At 33.7% G+C, this 21862-nt stretch overlaps 1 protein-coding gene across 1 annotated transcript in view; it reads left to right on the plus strand.

Annotated features, from left to right (window-relative positions):
- nolo (ADAMTS-like no long nerve cord) overlaps positions 1 to 21862 on the plus strand; it is a 307268-nt gene that overhangs the window by 237837 nt on the left and 47569 nt on the right. The window contains exons 7-8 of the mRNA XM_077431662.1: positions 15961 to 16113; positions 16227 to 16355. Coding sequence (XP_077287788.1) covers positions 15961 to 16113; positions 16227 to 16355 — 282 coding nt within the window. The remainder of the gene's footprint in view (positions 1 to 15960; positions 16114 to 16226; positions 16356 to 21862) is intronic.

Raw genomic sequence — 21862 nt, forward strand, 5'->3', positions numbered from 1 at the left:
TGTATGTATGTACTACGTATTACATGCATATGTATGTATATTCGAGTATACGTCTACACACCAAGAACCATCCCTACAGGTCGATCCAATTTACAATATTTTCACAGTATATTAGATTAAATTTAGACACGTTTACTTTGATGTCTATTGTTCGTATGGGTCATTGTGCACGATTCGCCCTCGCGCGAACAATACCTACATATGTACATACGTAGTAGCACTATCTCGAATTTAATTATTATATACACGGAAGCGCGTTCGCACAGCTTCCGGTCAAGTTGTATTTATGTATGTGCGTAGACGTTGTCGAAATAAATAAAATTGCTACGATTTCTGGGGATTCTGCGGTAAGCGATTGTTTAACGACCGGACGAGTCGAAAATTCGTGCGCAATCGTGTCACCGTTGCCGGAATAAAGATAAACAGCCAGATGCGAGTAAAAGTGTCGTGTTTTACTGGATACATCCCGCCCTCGCAGAGGTGTTATGAGAACGAGCGCTTAAATTTACTGCGTGTCTCGCAGCTTAGGGGTTAGAAACCGACACCGCAATTTCCGAATGTTCGATTCTGCCGAGCGACGACGAAAACGCTAATTGCTCGATTCAATCACGGCTTATTAATTTTGCAAGATATGTGTACGTCTTCCAGACTTCGAAGTATGTCGACTTTCTGGAATGTTCTAAATGTACATATATGTACATACATAATACATTTTTGAATTGTTTTTTTGTTTATTGTTGTAACTCGCCGTTGAATAACACTGTTCGACAAATGATGACTTTTTTTTTTGGTTCAGAGACTAGATATGACTTTTCTTATAGATCTATGCCCAGTGAACACGAATCTGGTATTAAAAAATTGATTGGCTCGAAATTCGGAGATATATATGTATGTGTTTTTTAAATCGTGCGATTTTTCTAAATCTTGGTGTTGTTCGGTCGATGTCTTAAAATCTCAAGTGAAAATACGTACTTTTGACTTTTGATTTGAACTGGACGACTACTTAGAGAGATTTGATAGCTGAAAAGTACTACAAATGAAAGACAAAATACCCGACTATAGATTCCAATATTCATTTTGAACAGAAAATTGACAGATTTTGAGACATCGATCGAACAACACCAAGATATAGAAAAATCGCGCGATTTAAAAAACACATACATATCTCCGAATCTCGAGCCAATCAACATTTTTTAAGAAAAGTTATATCTCGTCTCTGAACCATTTTTTGTGTCGAACAGTGAAATTGGAATAAAATTTTGTCAAGTTCATAAATCTATATATGTATATAAAAACGAATGTTTGTTTGTCTGTCTCGTATAGGCTCCTAAACCACTCAACCGTTTACGATTGAACTTTTAGGATTTGTTGTATGCATGTCCGGGAAGCTTACTGGGAAAAAACCTCTCAATGATAATATTCGTAATTACGATTTTACCGACGCAAAAGTTTGAAGCGCCATTGTTAAGTCAAGGAAATGTGTTCGTTGGTAATCACGTTATCAGTTGGTTAATGACACGGCTTTCGCCGCCTGACGACAAGGCTATTCGCCGTCTGCCGATTCGATTTCAAAATAAAAGAACACATAAGAAGTCTAATGTCCATTTAATATAATATTTTTACTTTTAAAAAAATAAAATATGCAATAAGACTAAAAACCTTTAATAAATAAATAAAAATACTTGATCATTCAAAAAATTACAAATCCATTGTTTTAATTAGGTCAGAATTTTAATATCAAATGCGGGCATACGACAAGTTACTTTCACGATTGTATAAAAATATAAAGCAACCCAAAATGAATGAAATGCGCATTATCGCTGAGCATTAAAGATCTCGCATATAGGACCGGCAACGTTTCAACTGGCAACCCTTCAAGTTGGCCCACTATAATAATTATAATATATGTTAAATCTTAATAACTCGTGAGTTAAGAATTTTCGAATTAAACTGAAATATTTTTGCGCAAATGATTCGTTCGAAAGAGCAATGCTATGTTTTTAGTGCGCCGTTCAATTGTTCCCATTTACAATAATTTGTCATCCATCCATCTAACTCTTCCACTAATTTCCACTAATCATCATCCACTAATTTTTTTTATATCCATTTACACTCTTGGTTACCATTCAAGCACATATCTTGTCCACCTTTCGCCCATTCTTCCCATCAATTACCGTTCGAATCTCTCCACTATGTATGCATTTTAGCAACCCTTGTGATACATCTCTCCCTTAGGTTTTGTTTCGTGTCTCTTCTTCTTTGTGTAACATTTTAGCATTCAATTACTTTTACAATTACAATTGCATTCATTACTGGCAAAGAAATATGTAGATCAAAAAATTATATAAAAAATAAATATAAAATAGATAAAAATAGTTGAAATTATATATTACATAAATAAATGTGTAACTGAAGTCATCAAAATATCCAAGTGTTTACATATGTATGTATTTGGAATGGAACATTTTAAACAATCGCGCGATTTTTTAAAACTATTGTATGAAGATTTTCACGATGGCAGAATTCGCGTTGGAACATTTTTACATAAACCGTGCGAAATATTCAAATACAATGTAGATTTAAGAGCGTGATAATACGAGACACTTTGCTTGAAACTTCACATTTAAAATATAACGTTACTTCTGATAACTTTACGGCAGTGTCTCGCTCATTTCACTCTCGTATCTCGCCGCGTTCGAATAGGTTGTGTACCCCTGCCGGAAAAATATACTGCGGTCGTAAACACGCCGTCGGACGGGGTAGTAAACACCGGTCTGCGTATCCGTGGACATTTCAATTTGTACCCGTGACCAAGGCTACACCCTCCTTTCTCCCCAACCCCTCACTCTGCATTGAAAACTCCTGTCGATCTCTTAAATTCCGGCCATTAAAGTCATACTCACGAAAGCGATATGTTGCTTAGTCAGCAGTTTTATTTAAACTTGTCACAAATCCAGCTTCATGCTAAATTTTATTCGACTATTATTATTATGAATTGAAAATTGGTTTTTGAGCTTTATTTAATGTTAATGTGATTTTTACATTAGCATTAAAATAAAATATTAATATTATTGTTGAAATGAAACTACAATACATTCATTGCTATTCATAATATCCACCACAGTTTTATTACTAAACATTAAGTGTACAACAGAAAAATTCCCTTTCCATGTTTCTATTGAGTGGGATATTTAAATAGTTTTAAATATGCTTGTTTGTATATTTGTCAATTTAATTTTGGAAACGGGTACAAAATGTTTGATTAATTTTGTTTTTTAAAATCTTTTAATTGCATGTAAATTCACAATACATCTTTAGGTCTATTCTAATAGTTATTTGTTCAGTGATCACTATCTACATATATACTCGTACATATTCATATGTATGTACATGTTTTACACAGCTTTGTTGATATATAGAACATTTCCGTATTAAAATGTTATTGTTTTAGGTATAATAGTATGAAATGCTAAATTTTTAATAAATTGATGATACTACCTTTTTGAGTTGAAAATATTATATTTAAATAGAGTTTAAATTTGTTAAAACCCATTTAGGGGGTTCAATTACAATATTTAACTTCCTACAAACCAATGTTCGAATTAATGTAAAAATTAAGAAAAATACTAACATACATATTTCATTTAAATTTAATAAGGTTTTAATATTAAATTATATGTATATATGAGCCGTTTTATTTGAATGTGGCAAAAGTCCAATTTTTGTTCCATAAACACTATTTCTATTTGACTTGATTCATAAGTTGTTTTCACTTCCTTTAATTCGATATGTCCAGAATCTCGGAAAAGCAGAATAAACGTATTATGTACATGCCTCCACTATTTAAAAATATTGTTAAACGCAATATTTAAAAATACTGTTGGAATGTTTTGTGAAATATTTCTCGAATTCCAATGAATAGCAGTGGAACACTTTCAAATATAACGGCTCATCTATACATAATTTAAATATAAATTAATTATTTTAAAATGGTATATTCCCTAGATCTTCTTAATTTTTATATGTATCTTATTCGGTAAAATTTTGAATATTCGGAATCATCCTGTGTGTGAGACGTTGGAAATAAAAAATAATAATATTCACTTTCAATGTCTATTCGGAACGATGAAACGTTTGAGAATTCACGCATGAGCAACAAAAATTCTTTGCTGGCGTAATAGAAGAATTTGTCGTATTTTATTTGTCATTTTTTGTAATATCATTCTTCGCCAAAAAATATCTGTTGCAATAAAATTTTATACCGTCTGTGTGCGAGAAGACTTTAATGCCAGTATTAATCACATTTAGAATGCTGTGCTGTCGATAAATATTTTCATGTAACATTTCATCTGGAAAACACAATGCGTATGATTTTGACAGTATTCATAATTGTATACAAATTGGGATGTGAACCGGAAAGCCAAATTTTAAACATGTATCAATTCAATATTTGTACATGATTTTCTAGTGATGTATACCTATATTATGTGTGAGGAGTCCGTTTAATTTTTTTTCCTTTCGAGGCGGTGATGCTGCGTGACTTCAAAGGAAAGATTGCGTCTTTTTGCACATAAAGAGAAGCAGTTTAAGGGTGAACTTTGGGTATGCAAACGCTCTTAACGTCCCTCAGCAGCCATCTCTCTTTTGCGACGGGTAAAATGAAGCCGACTCGCCGTGTGCCGACGGGAAAAATCGATGGAAATCAAATCATTTTCGTTTTTCCTTCGGTAAACACTCAGTCCGTGTCAGTCGGCACATTTTACTCGGCCGCTTCCGCACCAAACTCGCACATTTTCAATGGATTTTCCGTGTTTCTGAAACTATTCACGTGTCTTCTGTACATAATCTTGTATTCATGTATGTGTGTGTGCGTGAGTTCAAAATATTTGATCATGTGCTGATGGGTTGAAGTTTTCAATCATTTATCCTCGCGCCTGTCATATTTTAAGATTGATTTTTCTCGTTTTGAACAAATGCAACTCAGTCAATCATCGGAATTTTTTATATTCAATTTTATTTTGTGTGTGTATATGTGTGTGGTTTGGGCGTGTTAATATTATTCGTAAATAAAGTTTGAGAGTCGACGATGTATTCGAAAGTGTGCCGAAAGGCTCACGTAATTTGTTGGTTTTTCTTTGACAAAAAAAATGGAAAACTATTTTTCTTCTTCTTCATTTTTTTCCTTTTGTTTTTAGCTTTCTCTCCATTTGTTTTAACTGTTTTTTCGTCTTTCTACGGAATTGGAAGGATTGTAACGTTGCCAAAGAAGAAATTGTGTTCTGTATTTCATTATTTAAATTGGACAATAACGTCTATTCGCCTTTCGCTAGTTGTATTTCTTTCGTTATTTTGCAAACATCCGATACAAAATCTGACGTTGTGGCTTTATTTCGCAACTCTAGATTTAATCCATACAAGCAGAATTTATAATTAACGCAAATATAAAGAAGGTTCAACCAGTTTTAATTTAATTTTATTACTGTAAATTCTTATGAATAAATTAAAATGTTTTGAAAATTCAATAATTTTGGAAATTTTATTGAATTTATTTCAAAAAATAATCTTTTATACAGTATAATCGAGTAGGAATCCAGAATCACGCACTCAATATAAAAACATCATATTTACATTATGATTCGCAAATTTTTTTCTCTTAGAAAATGAGGCGTGAAAGGCAGGCATCCTTACACGACCTTTTATCTGTTCGTTGAATATAAAAACGGGGAATGATGCAGCGTTAAGTAATGAATAAGGCTGTATAACATCGAAGATCCTCCCATTTTCCAACGATCATATTCTTCTGTGCGCGTCACTTATAATAAGTTTCGACGATCAATCAAAGCGAACTTTCGCCGGGAGGATTTCTTATACAAATATTATTACGCGGCGCTTTTCAGTGCTCGGTTTTTCTCGTGGAAGTGAGAGTAGAAAAGCTCGTTGAATGAGCTCAGACTCAATCCATTAGGCCAAGAAGCGGCTGGCAAGAGGAGAAAACAATGAAAGAATTTGAATACCCGGTGGTGGTTGAACGAAAGACTCGCTACAAATAACGGGATCCATGAATTTCCCTTATGAAAGCACAGTCACTGTTTCAACTAATTTTGATAATGCATACTGAAAAAAGAACTCATTCATTCTATTTTTGCCCATTAAAAAACTCCACTTGGTAAAATACAGTATAGTTTAAAATTATTCTCTCACAGTAAATGAGTTTAACCTATAGTTTGTTTCCAATCATTTTTTGCTTGCTAAAATTTAATTTTCTCTTCTATTTTATAATAGAAGAGTATTTTTTAATGGTATCATTGCATGCAGTGAAAATATATTTTTGTACATAAGTATTCCATTCCAACGAAAGATGTTACATTTCAACATGAAAAATTTTCGCAATGGAAAACCCCGAAAAATGATTTATAGTACGAGTTTAACTGCTTCCTACAAGAATTTCGAGACTGAAAACTTTCCCAAAAGTCAAAAAACTTTCACACTAGTCGAACGTAAAATTTTCCTCTCGATTTTCTACTTTCTATTTAGATAAGTTCCGTCGAAACGGTAAATTTTGCACCTGCTTTTATCAAAATATGAAATTAATATACATTTGTATTATTCCACCCAAAAAAAGCTTTTTTTATTGTTCGCAATACATAATAATTGATATTTTTCCCATCAACATATGAATACATAAAAAATAACATTTGTTTGTACATATGTACAGGTTTGTTTTTCCACTGTGAAAATCTACAGTTTTCAACATTTATACCTATATTCTAAATACTATCTCATAGTAATTTAAATTAGACCGTGGATGAGTTTTTATCAAATTTCGAGCCATTCCATCTCGAGCAAATTCCAGGTACATAGTATGGTATAAATTAATTTCAACGTTGCAATTACACGTGTCGACGAGCTTTTGAGGAATGATAATATTCATATGATTATAAAAGGAAAATTTATGATTTATGTTGCTTTTTTTTACTTTTGAATTATATAATTGATAGTCTTTATTGATACATACATAGATACCTCCGTAATACTTCATTATTTCACATTAATCCCTTGTTCTACCAACTATTCTTGTAATTTCTTTATATATATATATATATGCCAGCAGCATAGCTCGGACGTTAAGCTTCTGCTTACCGTCAAGAAGGTGCCGGGTTCTATCCCTGAATGAAAATGAATTTTTCAGAGTATGCTGATGGATGTACAATAAGAATTTATGTACAATTCATAGATGTCTCGTTAATTTGCGAGTTTTTTCAGTGTCTCGCAATTCAACGAATTATAATAAAAAATGCTGCATTTGTATTTGTAATTGGCCAGGAAGGCGCATTGGGATTTTCCTGTAAGGCCTTCCTGGTATATATGTAAAATAAAAAAATAAATATAGATCTTGTTCTTAACAATATTTCTCCGCACATTTTGTTGTTTCTTTTCTTGCATTAAATTTATATTATTTGGTCATTATTCTTGGTATCCCATTTCTCCCACTATTCAAAACATTTCTTCTTTGTTTTTATTTTACCTCGTTGTTATATAATTCGAATTATTCATTTTAAGAAAATCTTTTGGTATCAATGTTATTTTATGTACGCTCCAATGCTGTTTGTTTCTGCCAAAATAATATATATTATTATGCGATGGTGTGAGGGGGTTAAGAAACTGACAAATTTGTTAACGTCTCAGTATATATTAACGCGCATGCGCTCTATTCCCAACCCTTGAAACCCCTACTTTTCGATAGCATCTTATATTTTTGCAGCCCCTGAGCCATTATTTCGTATAAACCAATTTCGGTTGACATCATTTTTTTTCCTCATCGAACAAACAGACACATACCCAATCTACTACGAGTATATATTTACTGTATGTACATATAATATATATATAGTATATTTAGGCAAAATTTCCATTGATTTCTTTTTGTAATATAAAATAAAAAGTCTCAATTAAAATTACAACATAATAATAATTGTTTTAATGAAAGGAAACAACTCAACTCGAGCGTGAATATGCTGAGATGTAGGTCAATTGGATTTGTAATTAAAGCGCAGCATCATTACTTCACCACTTCGAATAAGTGTATTGCATTATAAAACTGTTCGTAGCACAATACTATAATATGTAACTATGATTTTGCATTGAAGTCATATCTTTATCGCTTTTATTTATTATATTTCATGTATCAAATGTTTGTTTCGTGCGGTTAGTCGTCGCAGTATCAGACGCGCGTGCCAACTTTGAAACAAACAGTTAAAAATGTAGAAATGAATTTCCACAAAACCGAAAGCTGAGAAGGATCTGGGGTGCCCCAGCCCGATTTTATTTTCGTGAGTGATTTATTGTTTTTACCCTGAATGCGATGCTTACTTAGTATTCTTCAGTCCAACGCCGCATCCATTTTTCTTGGGAGGCCGGAAGCCCACCCACCATGTTTGTTTTTGACTACCCTTTCTAATTTGCATGATATGTTCGCGTCACGGGAAAAAAATGTGTAGATCATGTGCGGATATGTTATTTCAGGATTACCCTCGAATATGTTGAGTGCATATTTTTAAATTATATCGTTACTTTAATTATAAATATTCATTTGGAATGTACTACGATGTTTTATTGTTGGTTTGCTGCTTGGAAATGTTTCCGCAGTGCTCCCCAAGTGGAGTGCAGAGATTTTTTTGTTAAAATAAGATTATTTATACTCGTTTATTCGCTATGGAAGAAAGTTGTAGAAGTGAGCAAATTTTTTCTCACACATCGTAGCACATCCGTAGAGCTGGCGCGTTCGCTGAGGGGACTAGTCGTAGACTGCCATAAATCAAATAGTCTTTGGCCGAAGGAAGACACTTTGGCAGAGGGGACTTTTATTATTGTTTTCCGCTTATAAACTCTTCGTCGGACTTCCTAAGACCTTTAATGGAAATATTGCCAGAAACAATATTTCCTGTCACACAGCCACTTTGGGAATTCTTTTTTCGTAGCCGTGATCAACAAGGAAAAATTTGTTTTATCACTTTCCGAACTAGATAACGTTATATTAGGCTTTAGGCATATTTTAAAATAGCTCATTCAATTTTAAGCGCATTATTAAATATTTATATATAATTATTCACCGTGTATAATATCATATTACGGACATATAAACATTAATACATACTTACATACGTGTAACCACAAGATGTTCAATCTCACGGATCCAAACTCGGTGTGCTACGAATAAGCCTCAAGTTATTACCAAATCATTATTTATTCAGATACATGAGTCTTTCATAAACCGAATTTAGTTACTCTACGTTTTACTAATTTCTCAATTTCGCTACCTGAGTACATGTAATGTATTTACACATGTACGATACCTTGATCAAATTATAATTTCAAACATATGTACATATCACATATTTCTAGATCGTATTAACTTGTTTCATAAATTATTGTTTACTTTTCATTTAACCACTCTTAGATATGTATATATGTATATATATAGTTTTTAATAATGAAATATAAATAGACAAATCTTAAATATTTACAGCAACATACAGTATTTCAATATATTTTCACTACGTTGACACATTTTTATATATTTATTTCTTTATTTACATATTCATCCATTATATATTAACACAAATAACACAGCCAAAAGCGCCACTACAGGTTGACTAAGTCGACACCCATGGTAAAATTTTTATACATGTGTACATAAGTTCCAAATACCATCATTACACATAATGATGGAACACAAAACATGAATTGAAAACACTGTGTGACAACCCCTGCCACTCAACTCTTCCGCAGCGGAAGCCGCTATAGCAGCTCGATCATATTTTATTTATTTTATTTAAGGAAAAACAACAGTCTTAATTTCAAAACAGAACAAATAACAGAATACATAACAAAAGACCAATTATAGGTTTCCGCTGGTAATAAACGAAAACATACACGTAATTATACATAAAATTTCAATTTCAACATAAGAAAAAACAGAGAAATTAAATTAAAAGATTATTCAAAATATGTAGACTCTTCTCAATTCATCGAAAAAAACTAAATAGTTAATTACAGTGCGTCTAAATATTGCTGTTACATACTTCACTCAATTCAACCAGGAAGGTCTACTTTCCGGACTTTACATCGTCATCGACATTTCCAAGTCTTGCGACATATATGACTGACAAACTGCACTATGCAGCCCTTCTTTCAAAAATGTTTAGATTATTGATGTGAATCAAAAATTGCGAAACACTTAAGATTGTATTCAATCTATTGAGTAAATATTTCACTATCACCTATTTTCAATAACTTACTAATTTTTAAAAACTCGCTACTTGTTTGACGTCTCTCTTTTCAATCTCATCTACATATATGTGTCTTTGATTTCAACTCTCTGATTTCGACTTTTTGGACTTATTTTGGACTGAGAGCGTCTCTTCCGAACTGCGATATTTTACGAACCTTTTATCATACTAGATTTTATAAGCCATTTTCATCCCACAGTCGAAGCTTGCAGCTGTCAAAACTTTCGTTGTTGAAATCTTCTTCTTCTTCTAATGCTTTGTCCGCTTCCAAACATTAGCGACCACCTCGTCGATTATTTGAAGATATCTGCATCGGTCTTCCGCGGCTCGGAACAACTCTTCGGCGCTCATATCGGTCCACATGCGCATGTTTCGAAGTCTTCCTGCAAATCCATTGTCTACCTTATATTTTTCCCATGGTTATCAAACGGAGAAATTCGTATTTTGGACTCCGAATCGTCCGAATCTCCCAATTTGTCCGAGGTACTCCATCATTCTCCGTTTGATGACAGAAACAAGTTCCCTGCCTCTCCCTATCATGCCGAGGACAGCTTCATTTGATACTTTTTTGGTCCACGGGATCTGCAGCATACGCCTATAGACTGTTGTTGAAATAGTGAAATAGAAAGTAGAAAGTGCATCCACACATTTTATAGTAAAATTTTCGAGGTACATATGTATAAAAAATTTTTGTCCAAACCAGGCCCAAATATTAGTTTTAGTATTGTGTTATCGATTTCGTTTGACAATCATCGGCGAATAAGAACATATATAATCTCAAATTTTTAAATCGATCTGTACTACAATTTCTGATTGCTTTGATCAGTTTAAATTTTCTTCAGCATATTTATGTACATGCTGCGTTAACCCAGAAATTAGTTTTAGTATTAACGTATTTTTAGTATTATATACAAATAATCAATAATGATAAATTTAACGATATCAAACATTTCTTCTTCTTCTCCAAAATACTATTTATTCCATAACATTTTTATGAATTCGTGTTATACAAGCATTCATTTGAGTGTGTATTATTAAACATTGTATATGAAACGTCGGCTTGAAAGCTTTTCAATTTTCTTTTTGTTACATACTACATACTTCATATTATACAGGTATATCGATTTTCATTCATATTTAGTGCGCTTGTGCATATATGAATAGTAGGCTATTTTTTTATATTAAACGTATTCATAGATTCATCGCACAATTGAAGGGGCACGCAGTTATTTACGCATGGCGGAATATTGTTAAATTGGCGCGCTTCGTGAACAATTGCCATATCATGTGTGTTTAAAAATATTCATTCGAATACGAATACATAATGGGCGATGAGATTTGGCGCGGCGATAAGTCGCGTTCGTGCAGGTAAAAGGTTAAATAAAAATCATTCGATTCGTTTGCGTATTCATTGCGTACGTGAGTTTCGATTTCACACACAAAATTCGTATATTATTTTAATTTTTCATATCTTTAATTTTTCATCGCGAGATTTCGTCGGATACGTGCCGGCCACATTTGTGTTAACACGTCGCAATTCATTTTTGTATTATATATGTACATAGCACCTGGGTTATTTGCGTAGATTGTAGATATGTATTAATACTGCGATTTCGTTTAGTGCTTTCGCAGTCAATTTACATTTTGATATTATTTTAATTATAGGGCCTAAAGGCGGTATTCGCACCGTCGAAATCATCTGAATTTTGGAATTTGGTCCTCCCATGTAATATTCATGTGTTTGCAATGCGCGAATTGGATTCGGTGGCCACGTGGCCCTTAAGGGCCGCCCTGTATAATTAATTTCCAACCGCAGACCAAGTGGTCTGTTAAAAATAGGTCGACTACGTGTAACATCTCTGTCACTGTGACCTTATTATGGCTGCTGCAGCCTCGGATAATGACTTTTACACCAGATGGTTGCCGAACACTTTCCAATTATATGGTGTGATCTATATATGTGTGTGTGTGTGTTATTTTGCACTAGCTCTACGAACGTATGTAATATACTCGATGATTTACGCAAAGGTTAGGATAGAATTTCGGTTGTGGATTTTAGGGTTCTCAGTTCAAATCCAGAACTTTATCCCGCCCTCCGCCTCGCTGCGTAATTTAAGAGCTAATCCGTGACTTAATTAAATAATTTTACACCATGTAGTCTCATTATTGCGGGCGAAAGTATGTATTTGTATACGAGCCTGACCTATATTTAGCTATCTTATAATCAACAAATACAGGTGTAAATATTTGGCCTAATAACTGAACTTTTCCCTATATAAATAAGAAATTTTGATACTTGATCGTACAAAGACGTACAAACCTATAAGGAAATAGCGTCAAAAATCAATAAAATTCTTATTTTATACTTCTGCGTATGATATAATATTTCACATATTAATGTCTTTCATAAAATGTCGATTTTCTCTATTTTTCTTTTAGTAGAGTTAGCCGATTTGGCTTTCGAATGGGTCATATGTCTATTTAATGTCAGGTGATTTTTCATTTATTTGAGGCTTAAAGTGGGCGGATTGGCGTAGGGCTACGCAAAACCTTTTTAAAATAAACCTGAGAATTTTTATAGATAATATAGGTACATAGCGAAGCATAATATGAGCCATTATAGATATTTAAAAGTAGTGGAACTCCAATTTTCAATTCCAAAAACACTATTTCTGATTAAGTTAATTCACAAATTATTATTACTTATTTTGATTCGATATATCCAGAATCTTAGAAAAGCATTATATGCAATTAATATTTTTAAATATCGTTAAACGCAAAACATTACATTTAATGTTTTGCAAGATATTTCTCGAAATGAATAAAAGTGAAGTTATGCCACTTTCAACAACAACGGCTCATATATATTTGATAAATTATTGAGTATGATATATTTTCTTGATAAATAAATATAATTTTTGTTTAAAAATAAAAGAAACATGGAATGTAATCACCCGTGAGATACTTGAGATACCGTAAGATATGCATTTTTTGAACCAAAAAAATGCACATGAAAAACATGTTTTTCATGTGAGTTGAACAAACAAATATTTTATTTTAAGCGTATAGATTTTTTAATAAAAGATATAAAAGGATTTATTTTTATTTTTTTTCTATATATTTCGGTATCGTTATTGAAATGCTCTATCATAAAAATATCGATATTGAATTTTGCAAATAAAATGAAGCGTTAGGCGGAGCCGATAACAATATAATAGAAGCTCGACATTTTTCGGACCCGTAACTCCCTAATGAAATTTTCCCCATTTTCCCTCCCCCATTCAATTATCGCAATAAGAGCGCTGAATCTTGACCCGTACAATAGTCGTCATAATTAATTATTCATTTCGACCTTGTTTTACTTTTAACTTCATCAATTTGAGATCGCTCCTGCGAGACCCACTTCAGATGTGCTCCCGTACACTCTTTTCTCTGCAACGAACGGACCTACGGCTATCTTTCCTTACACTCTAATTGAATTACTTTCCATTCTCTTCAAATAATTAAATTGTTTCTCTTAACTTTCGTTCGATTGGACCAAGTCCATCCCGTCGTTTATTTTTTATTCGAATCTCATTGCAGCGATCAGTTTGCCCCGAAGCAAGCAATTCAAGTATTAACGACACAATAAAGTTCGCGCGAATGCCTCTCTTTGATTTTCCCCCATCGGCCATTTTTAATTTTCCGTCGTGCCAATTGTACGAAGCAATTAAATTTTCAGCACTTTAATTGTGTCTGTTTTATACTCGAACGTTACATTTCATGTAATGTTGACGATCTCTCTCAATATTCTTTGCCGTCTATTATTCAAGAATGAAAGCTGTCCGTTTTGCGGAATAACGTTAAACCTTCCGGTGTCGTTTGTTTTCAACTCTTTCAGACGTTGCGAAAAGGGGCTCTTCTTGCTAGGGTAACTCACCTGGAAGGTTTACTTTTGTCAGGGGTGGGTTTTCCAGGAAGCGATAAGCACCTACGAACGATTATTGCTTTGTGTTCCTCCGGCGAGCGGAAGTAAATTAACCTACAATCAACGTGGGCTTTGTATCGCGCGGTGAATATGACCGAAAGAAAGCTCTTCTTTTTTCCATTTCGAGCTTTTTTTCTCTCCTTTTCGTCGCTTCCGATCTGAAACAATCGCCTGCGCCCTAAGACTTACCATCGCATTGTTTTCAATGCCCATTGTGAAGACGAGCCTCGTTGGAAATTAATTTTATATAATACACTTGAATACTTATTTTATCCACAGTACAAATACATACTCAAATAGATAGACATATAAAAATGGAAATCGTTTTTACGTTTCGTTCAGATTTAGACATGACTCTTTTGAAGTCCATTGTACATATTATATACTAGTGGTTTTCCCCGGCTTCGCTCGGTATTTGTAATATAAACCGCTTAAACATGACTAATCTAATAGTAAACATTTTATTAAATTTATTTGAATAGTTTTATTTTATATAAATTTATTTTAATGTTCATTTGTTTTTTTATTAAATTGACTGTCACGAACAAAAAAACATATATTGTGAGTCTCTTTCGAAATTGTATGTATGAATACCAGAATCCGGTGCCCCCCCCCCCCTCCCCCCGGTAACCTCAGGGGTCTTCGCCCCCGGCGTGAAGGCGCCTTTGCCTCCTGGGCCTTCGCCCCCGGGGCCTTCGAATCCTTTGAATCGAATCGACGCCTATGAATTGAAAAAAAAAATCGAATGTGTTGCTTACGAACCAACCAACCAATGTAACATATATACAAAGTCTTCGAAATAATATATTAGATAAATGGATTATTTACGATTTTGGAAACATAGTGGAATTTTGATCTTCTCTCTTCCATTTGGACCTCGCAGGGATGTTTTGCATTTGCAGCTGGTTCTTATTTCAATTTATCTGCTATTATAATGCTTTAGTTTTTTTATGATTTTATGAAAGATTAATTTGATACAAAACTTTCATCATTATTTATTAGCATTATTTCTACATGAGAAATGTTTCGAATTAAAAATAATTATAAAAACGAAGTATTTTCAAACTGCAGCGACTGCAAATATATGTATATGCATTAAGCCAGCAGCATAGCTCGGACGTTAAGCTTCTGCTTACCGTCAAGAAGGTGCCGGGTTCTATCCCTGAATGAAAATGAATTTTTCAGAGTATGCTGTTGGTCAGACCTGGATTTGTGACTCCAGGTTGATCGTTTCCTATCAGAGTTTGCCAATTTTCTCTGATTTCATTGTTGAAACGGTTCCCGGAAAAAAAAAATTGGCTAAAAATCCTTCCTACCTACTATGTCACCACTATTTGAAATTTGATGGATGTACAATAAAAATTTATGTACAATTCATAGATGTCTCGTTAATTTGCGAGTTTTTTCAGTGTCTCGCAATTCAACGACTTATAAAAAAAAAAAAAATGCTGCATTTGTATTTGTAATTGGCCAGGAAGGCGCATTGGGATTTTCCTGTAAGGCCTTCCTGGTATATATGTAAAATAAAATAAAATATGCTTTGAGAAAATACGTACATACGTATTTTTTCAAAGCATATGTATATGCATAAAATTAATCAGTATATCTAAGATACTTCAAAGGTAAAATGAATAGTTAACCAGTACGAGAAAAATTGAAGGCTCTTATTTGTTGAAATTCAAATCGTTCTATTTTTGCTTGCAGCCTTGTCCCGACAGCCAGGACTTCAGGGCTCACCAGTGCTCGGCATACAATCAAGTACCCTACGAGGGTGCCCTTCTAACGTGGACTCCCCATTATGAAGAGACGGAACCCTGCGCGCTCACCTGTCGAGGACTACCACACTCTCATCCACAAGTACGAAATGCGCTTTTCATTAAATGCAATCATTTCGAATACAGTTCTCCGCATTCATACCGCAATATTATTAAAACTCTCGACTCAGCGTATTTGTTAATTAAATTTTACAGGACGGCCCGCTGCAGCTGGGAGAAGCAGACGAAGAGGCTGTGGTAGTGGCCCAGCTCGCAAGCAGGGTGCAAGATGGAACGCGATGCAGACACGGCAGTCTCGACATGTGCATCAATGGAAAATGCCAAGTATGTTAAGACACCTCTAACGTGACTAAGCTTCAGTTTTGAATCCTTTAATTTTTTTGTAAACTATTTTAAGTGCATATATAATACTTTATCACATAATCCCCAACTTAGGTTGGGTTAAAATTTTCCATTTTTATCTGACTCAATTTTTCGATATGATTTCATACAAGACAAGCACTAATAAAAACCCGTCAAAACCATAGTCCATTCCTACTATATCCATACTCCCACTCAAAAATATCAATTTCTCAAGACAATTTCACAACATGGTTAAGAAAGCTTTACACCAGTGCCTTGTCCATACAAACGTATTACACTTCTCTCTTCCTCAATAATGGCTCTAGAGAAATTATTTTTTAATATGCTATGGGTATCCACCATTGGGTTGCATCTATTGTTTTATTTTTTTGATTAGTTATTTTTTATAGGAGCTAGGAGTCGCCAAACATCAATAAAATAGCCTCTTTTTTACACCCACGAAAAGAGTCCAGCGTGCTTATTTAACGATCGATTTTAAAAAAAATACGCGCATAGTTGCACAGAAAATATCTTTCTCATACTAATGATGATTTTGTTTTAAAAATTGGTCCAGTTTCGGAGGAGAAAATAGGAGAATACGAAACCTCGATTTTGTCAATTTAAAATGCGTTTTATCTGGTCGAAGCGCAACTGTCGCATTCACTCAATATATATATATATATATATATATATATATATATATATATATATATATATATATATATATATATATATATATATATATATATATATATATATATATATATATATATATATATATATATATATATATATATATATATATATATATATATATATTTATATATATATATATATATATACATATATATATATATATATATATATATATATATATATATATATATATATATATATATATATATATATATATATATAATAAATTGTATATATACATATATTGTATATATATATATTGTATATATACATATATTGTATATATATATATTGTATATATACATATATTGTATATATATATATATATTGTATATATACATATATTGTATATATATATATTGTATATATACATATATTGTATCATCATCATCATTTACAGCCATTCGCCATCCACTGCTGGATGAAGGCCTCTCCAACACGCTTCCACTCGTCTCTGTTTTGCGCAACACTCATCCATCTCATTCCGCACATTTTCCTAATTTCGTTCACCCATCTTCCTTGCGGTCTTCCTTTTACTCTTTTGCCTTCTCTCGGGTACCATTCAAGCACTTCTTTTGTCCACCTTTCGTCCATCCTCCTAGCTACGTGACCCGCCCATTGCCATTTCAATCTCTTCACTCTATCCACTATGTCCACTACCCTTGTCATATTTCTCACCCACGTGTTCCGCTTCCTGTCTTTCCTCGTTATGCCAAGCATACAGCGTTCCATACTTCTTTGAGTGCATTGGATTTTATTTTGCATCTTGGCGTTCAGTGTCCAAGTTTCACATCCATACGTCATCACTGGCAAAACGCATTGATCAAAGATCCTTTTCTTCAGGCAGAGTGGCATTTTTGATTTAAAAACAGCATTCATCCGTCCAAATGCACTCCACCCCAATTTCATACGTCTCTTTATCTCTTCATTTTTACTACCAGACATGTCAATTATTTGACCTAAATATAAATAATTATTTACTACTTCTACTGGTTTATCATCTAAGGGGATGCTATCAGGCATGCAATAACTATTGAACATTAGTTTAGTCTTATCTACGTTAATTTTTAATCCTACTTTTCTACTTTCCCTGTCCAGCTGTGTTAGTCTGATAAGTAGGTCAGCTGAATCACGAGCTACTAAAACTATATCGTCTGCGAACCGAAGGTGACTCAAAAAGCGACCATTGATGCTTACTCCGGCTGTATCCCAATCCAATTTCCTGAAAACTCCCTCAAGCACCGCATTGAATAACTTGGGCGAGATTGTATCTCCTTGTCTTACTCCTTTTCCTATGCTAAATCTATCTGTACCTGAAAAAATTTTAACTGAAGCTGTGGCATTCTTATATATTGTAGCTAACAGTCCCACATAGGGTTCCGGTACTCCCTGTGTTTTTAGAGCGTTAAGTACTGCATTATGACTAACTGTATCGAAGGCTTTCTCATAATCGACGAAACCTAGGCACAGTGGCCGTTGATATTCGTTGGCGCGCTCGATTAGTTCGCCAACTACTTGGAGGTGGTCCATTGTGCTGAAATTTGCCCTAAACCCTGCCTGCTCTATAGGTTGGTTCTCGTCGAGGATATTCTTCAGCCTTTCTGTAATAACCTTCGTGAAGAGCTTGTAGACCGCTGAAAGTAGACTAATGGGTCGGTAGTTCTTGATATCGCTTTTGTCGCCTTTTTTGTGTATTAAAATGATAGTTGCGTTATTCCATCCTTCTGGTATAGCTTGGTTCTGGATGCATTTGCTGAAAAGCCTAGCTAAGATATTAATTAGGGGGGGGCCGCCACATTTTAGTAAGTCAATGGGAATATTATCTTCCCCTGGGGTTTTACCGTTCTTTGCAGTTTTTAGCGCGGCCTCTACTTCGCTAGGCAATACTGCAGGAACCCTTTGGCCGTGTGTCGATTCCAGAGCGGGGAATTGGCCGTTGTCGTTCTCGTATAGTTTTGCATAGAACGTGTAAACTCTGTCTATGATTTCTTCTCTATTCCTAATTATTACTCCGCTCTCTGATCTGATTGCGATCATTTGGTTTTTGCCTAAGAAAAGATCCTGTTTGCACTTTTTCAGGCTACGGTTATTCTTAATGGTATTTTCTATTAGCTTGCTGTTAAAATCCCTGACATCCCTGACTATTCTCTTCTTAATTTCCTTATTTACTAGATTGTATTCTTGCTTATTATTATCCCTATCTAAATTCCTTTTATGCTTAATTAGGTTTTTTGTTTCCGCTGAAATTTTGCTTAATTTAATCTGTTTCCTGAAACCACCTAATTTCTTACCTGTTGAGGTTAGAACCGAACTAATTACAGTGTTCAATTCCTCGATGTCTGCTTCTGGGTTTAATTTCCCGTATCGATTTCCAAGTTCGAGTTCGAATTCCTTTTTCCTAGACCTTAGTTGAGCGAAATCTGGAGAGTTACTGCATCCTTTTATTAATTTCCTACGTTCGCAATTTATATTAATGGCCATCTTGGCACGGACTAATCTGTGATCGCTGCCTATATCTACTTTACTTAAAACACTAACGTCTTTAACGGAGTGCAGGGCATTTGTTAGGATGAAATCGATCTCGTTTCTGTCTCCTTTAGGACTCTCCCAAGTCCACTTATTGTTGGTGTTTTTCCTGAAAAATGAATTAGTGATGAAGAGCCTGTTGTGTTCTGCGAATTCTATGAGGCGATCGCCTCTGTCGTTTCTTTGGCCGGTACCAAAATTGCCTACTGCTCTTTCTGTGTTTGCCTTTTGTCCTATTTTTGCGTTAAAGTCGCCCATGATTATTTTAAAGTGGTGGCGGCTATTATCGTATGCGCCCTGTAGTTTTTCGTAGAAGTCTTCTATTTCCTCGTCTGGGTGGCTAGATGTGGGGGCGTACACTTGGAAGATTTGACAAGTGTACCTGCTCGAGATTCTTAATACTACATAGCATATACGTTCCGATATGTCGTTTATTTCTATAATATTTCTTTCTATTCTCTTATTGATAAGAAACCCTACTCCTCCTATTCTACCATTTGGTATCCCTCTCCAGTAGAGACAGTTACCACTTTTTAGGATTATTTGGTTTTCCTGTTTTCGTCTTACTTCGCTAAGTCCTACTAAATCCCATTTGATACTTTCTAGTTCATTCTCTAATGCAAGCACACTTCCTTCACTCGATAACGTTCTTACATTGTACGTGGCTAAATACAGGTTTCTATTAGCTAAGCTATCATCCATCGTCACTCTTACCTTGTTGGAGGTTTGGATATTATTTTTCTCGCATTTATCCAAGATGTGTTGAGAAAAAGGCGGTACTTGAGAGAGATTTCCATTCAAGGAGTGAGTTCTTACCGCCATAAACTCTTCTCTGTGGTCAGCTTTGACATATAGTCATCCTAGGTATCACTTGGATCACTTATGAGTTATTACATGCCATTTAACAGGGTTACTTTGTAAGTGAAAGTAGTTAGTTATGATAATAATAGATTAGCAATTGTTATACTACTTTTTTACAGATCTTTATCGTGAGACGCCTCTTTGGAGACAACGGATTTATATATGTGAGTGCGGTTTGCAATTTAATATTTTAATAATAACTTTAGTAAAGTATATAAAATTACACGAATTACTTTAATATAATTTAAATATGAAAAAGAACTGATAGACAGTTGGGAAACACCGTTTCTGTTTGCTATTATTCTATTAAGTAAAGTTCGTTAAAGATTTTTGGCTGGAAGCAATTATGTGGAAGATTTATTGCTTCTGTGGGACCGACTTGGCTGGCGAAGGACCCTTTTTTTGTATTCAGGTAGGGAGATGTATCTCGTTTGACACCGATTTGACACAAAAATTAGCACAAAATTTTTCGAAATAACTGATATAAAACCGCTTTTTACGACCGATTTGCTGTTTATTTTTACACTTAAATTATACTAGGATGCAATTAGTAAAATAAGTGATTAGATGGTTAAGTTAAATTTCGTGCAATAGCCGGGTTTAAGCGAGTAATAGCGGGAGGAACGCAGAAGCACGTCCTCCTCACATGACACGAAAGACCGAACTCCATATATTGTATATATATATATATATACAATATATATATCGAAGAAAAGATCGGCAACAAATTTAAGGTTTCTGCTATCCAGCCCTCTTAATGGTACAAATTTTTGACAATTATGTTCGAATATTTTTTATACGAACTTTATTTTCATTCCATTTGATTCAAGGTACCATATTCGATTAAAATTAAAATCATATTTTGAACTTTCTAAAACTATGTCTAAATATTTTAAAGCTTTATTTTCTATATTCGAATATTTGGTATCCCATTTGTTGAGCTCTGAATTAAATATGCATTATAATTATTACATCGTTATTATTAATTAATTTTTTTGATGATTTTATATTTAAATGTAATTAAGATTGAATGACTATGTACATACAAAAGCAATTATTGCCGTTGGCAAAAAAGTTCAAGCAGAAACTATTCGTAGAAACTAAATCGTAGCATAAACAAATATTTATTCGTTAAATTGGGTAAATAACGCTGCAAACAAAATTTTATAATTGTGTAAGTAATTTTCAATCAAAATTTTTAATTATTAATAGCCTCCCCATCTCCCTGGTCACACAAATGAAAAGCTCATATATATGTATATTTAAATCTATGCTATTTAAATATATACATAACAACTAGATCAGCAGTCATTTTTATATATCATTTTATACAAAGCAGAAATAGTCAAAATAAAAAGCTCGTAAACAGTTATCACTTACTCATAATGAGTCTGCTTTATAGCACA

This window comes from Arctopsyche grandis, chromosome 5, assembly GCF_051622035.1.
Source record: "Arctopsyche grandis isolate Sample6627 chromosome 5, ASM5162203v2, whole genome shotgun sequence".
NCBI lineage: Eukaryota > Metazoa > Arthropoda > Insecta > Trichoptera > Hydropsychidae > Arctopsyche > Arctopsyche grandis.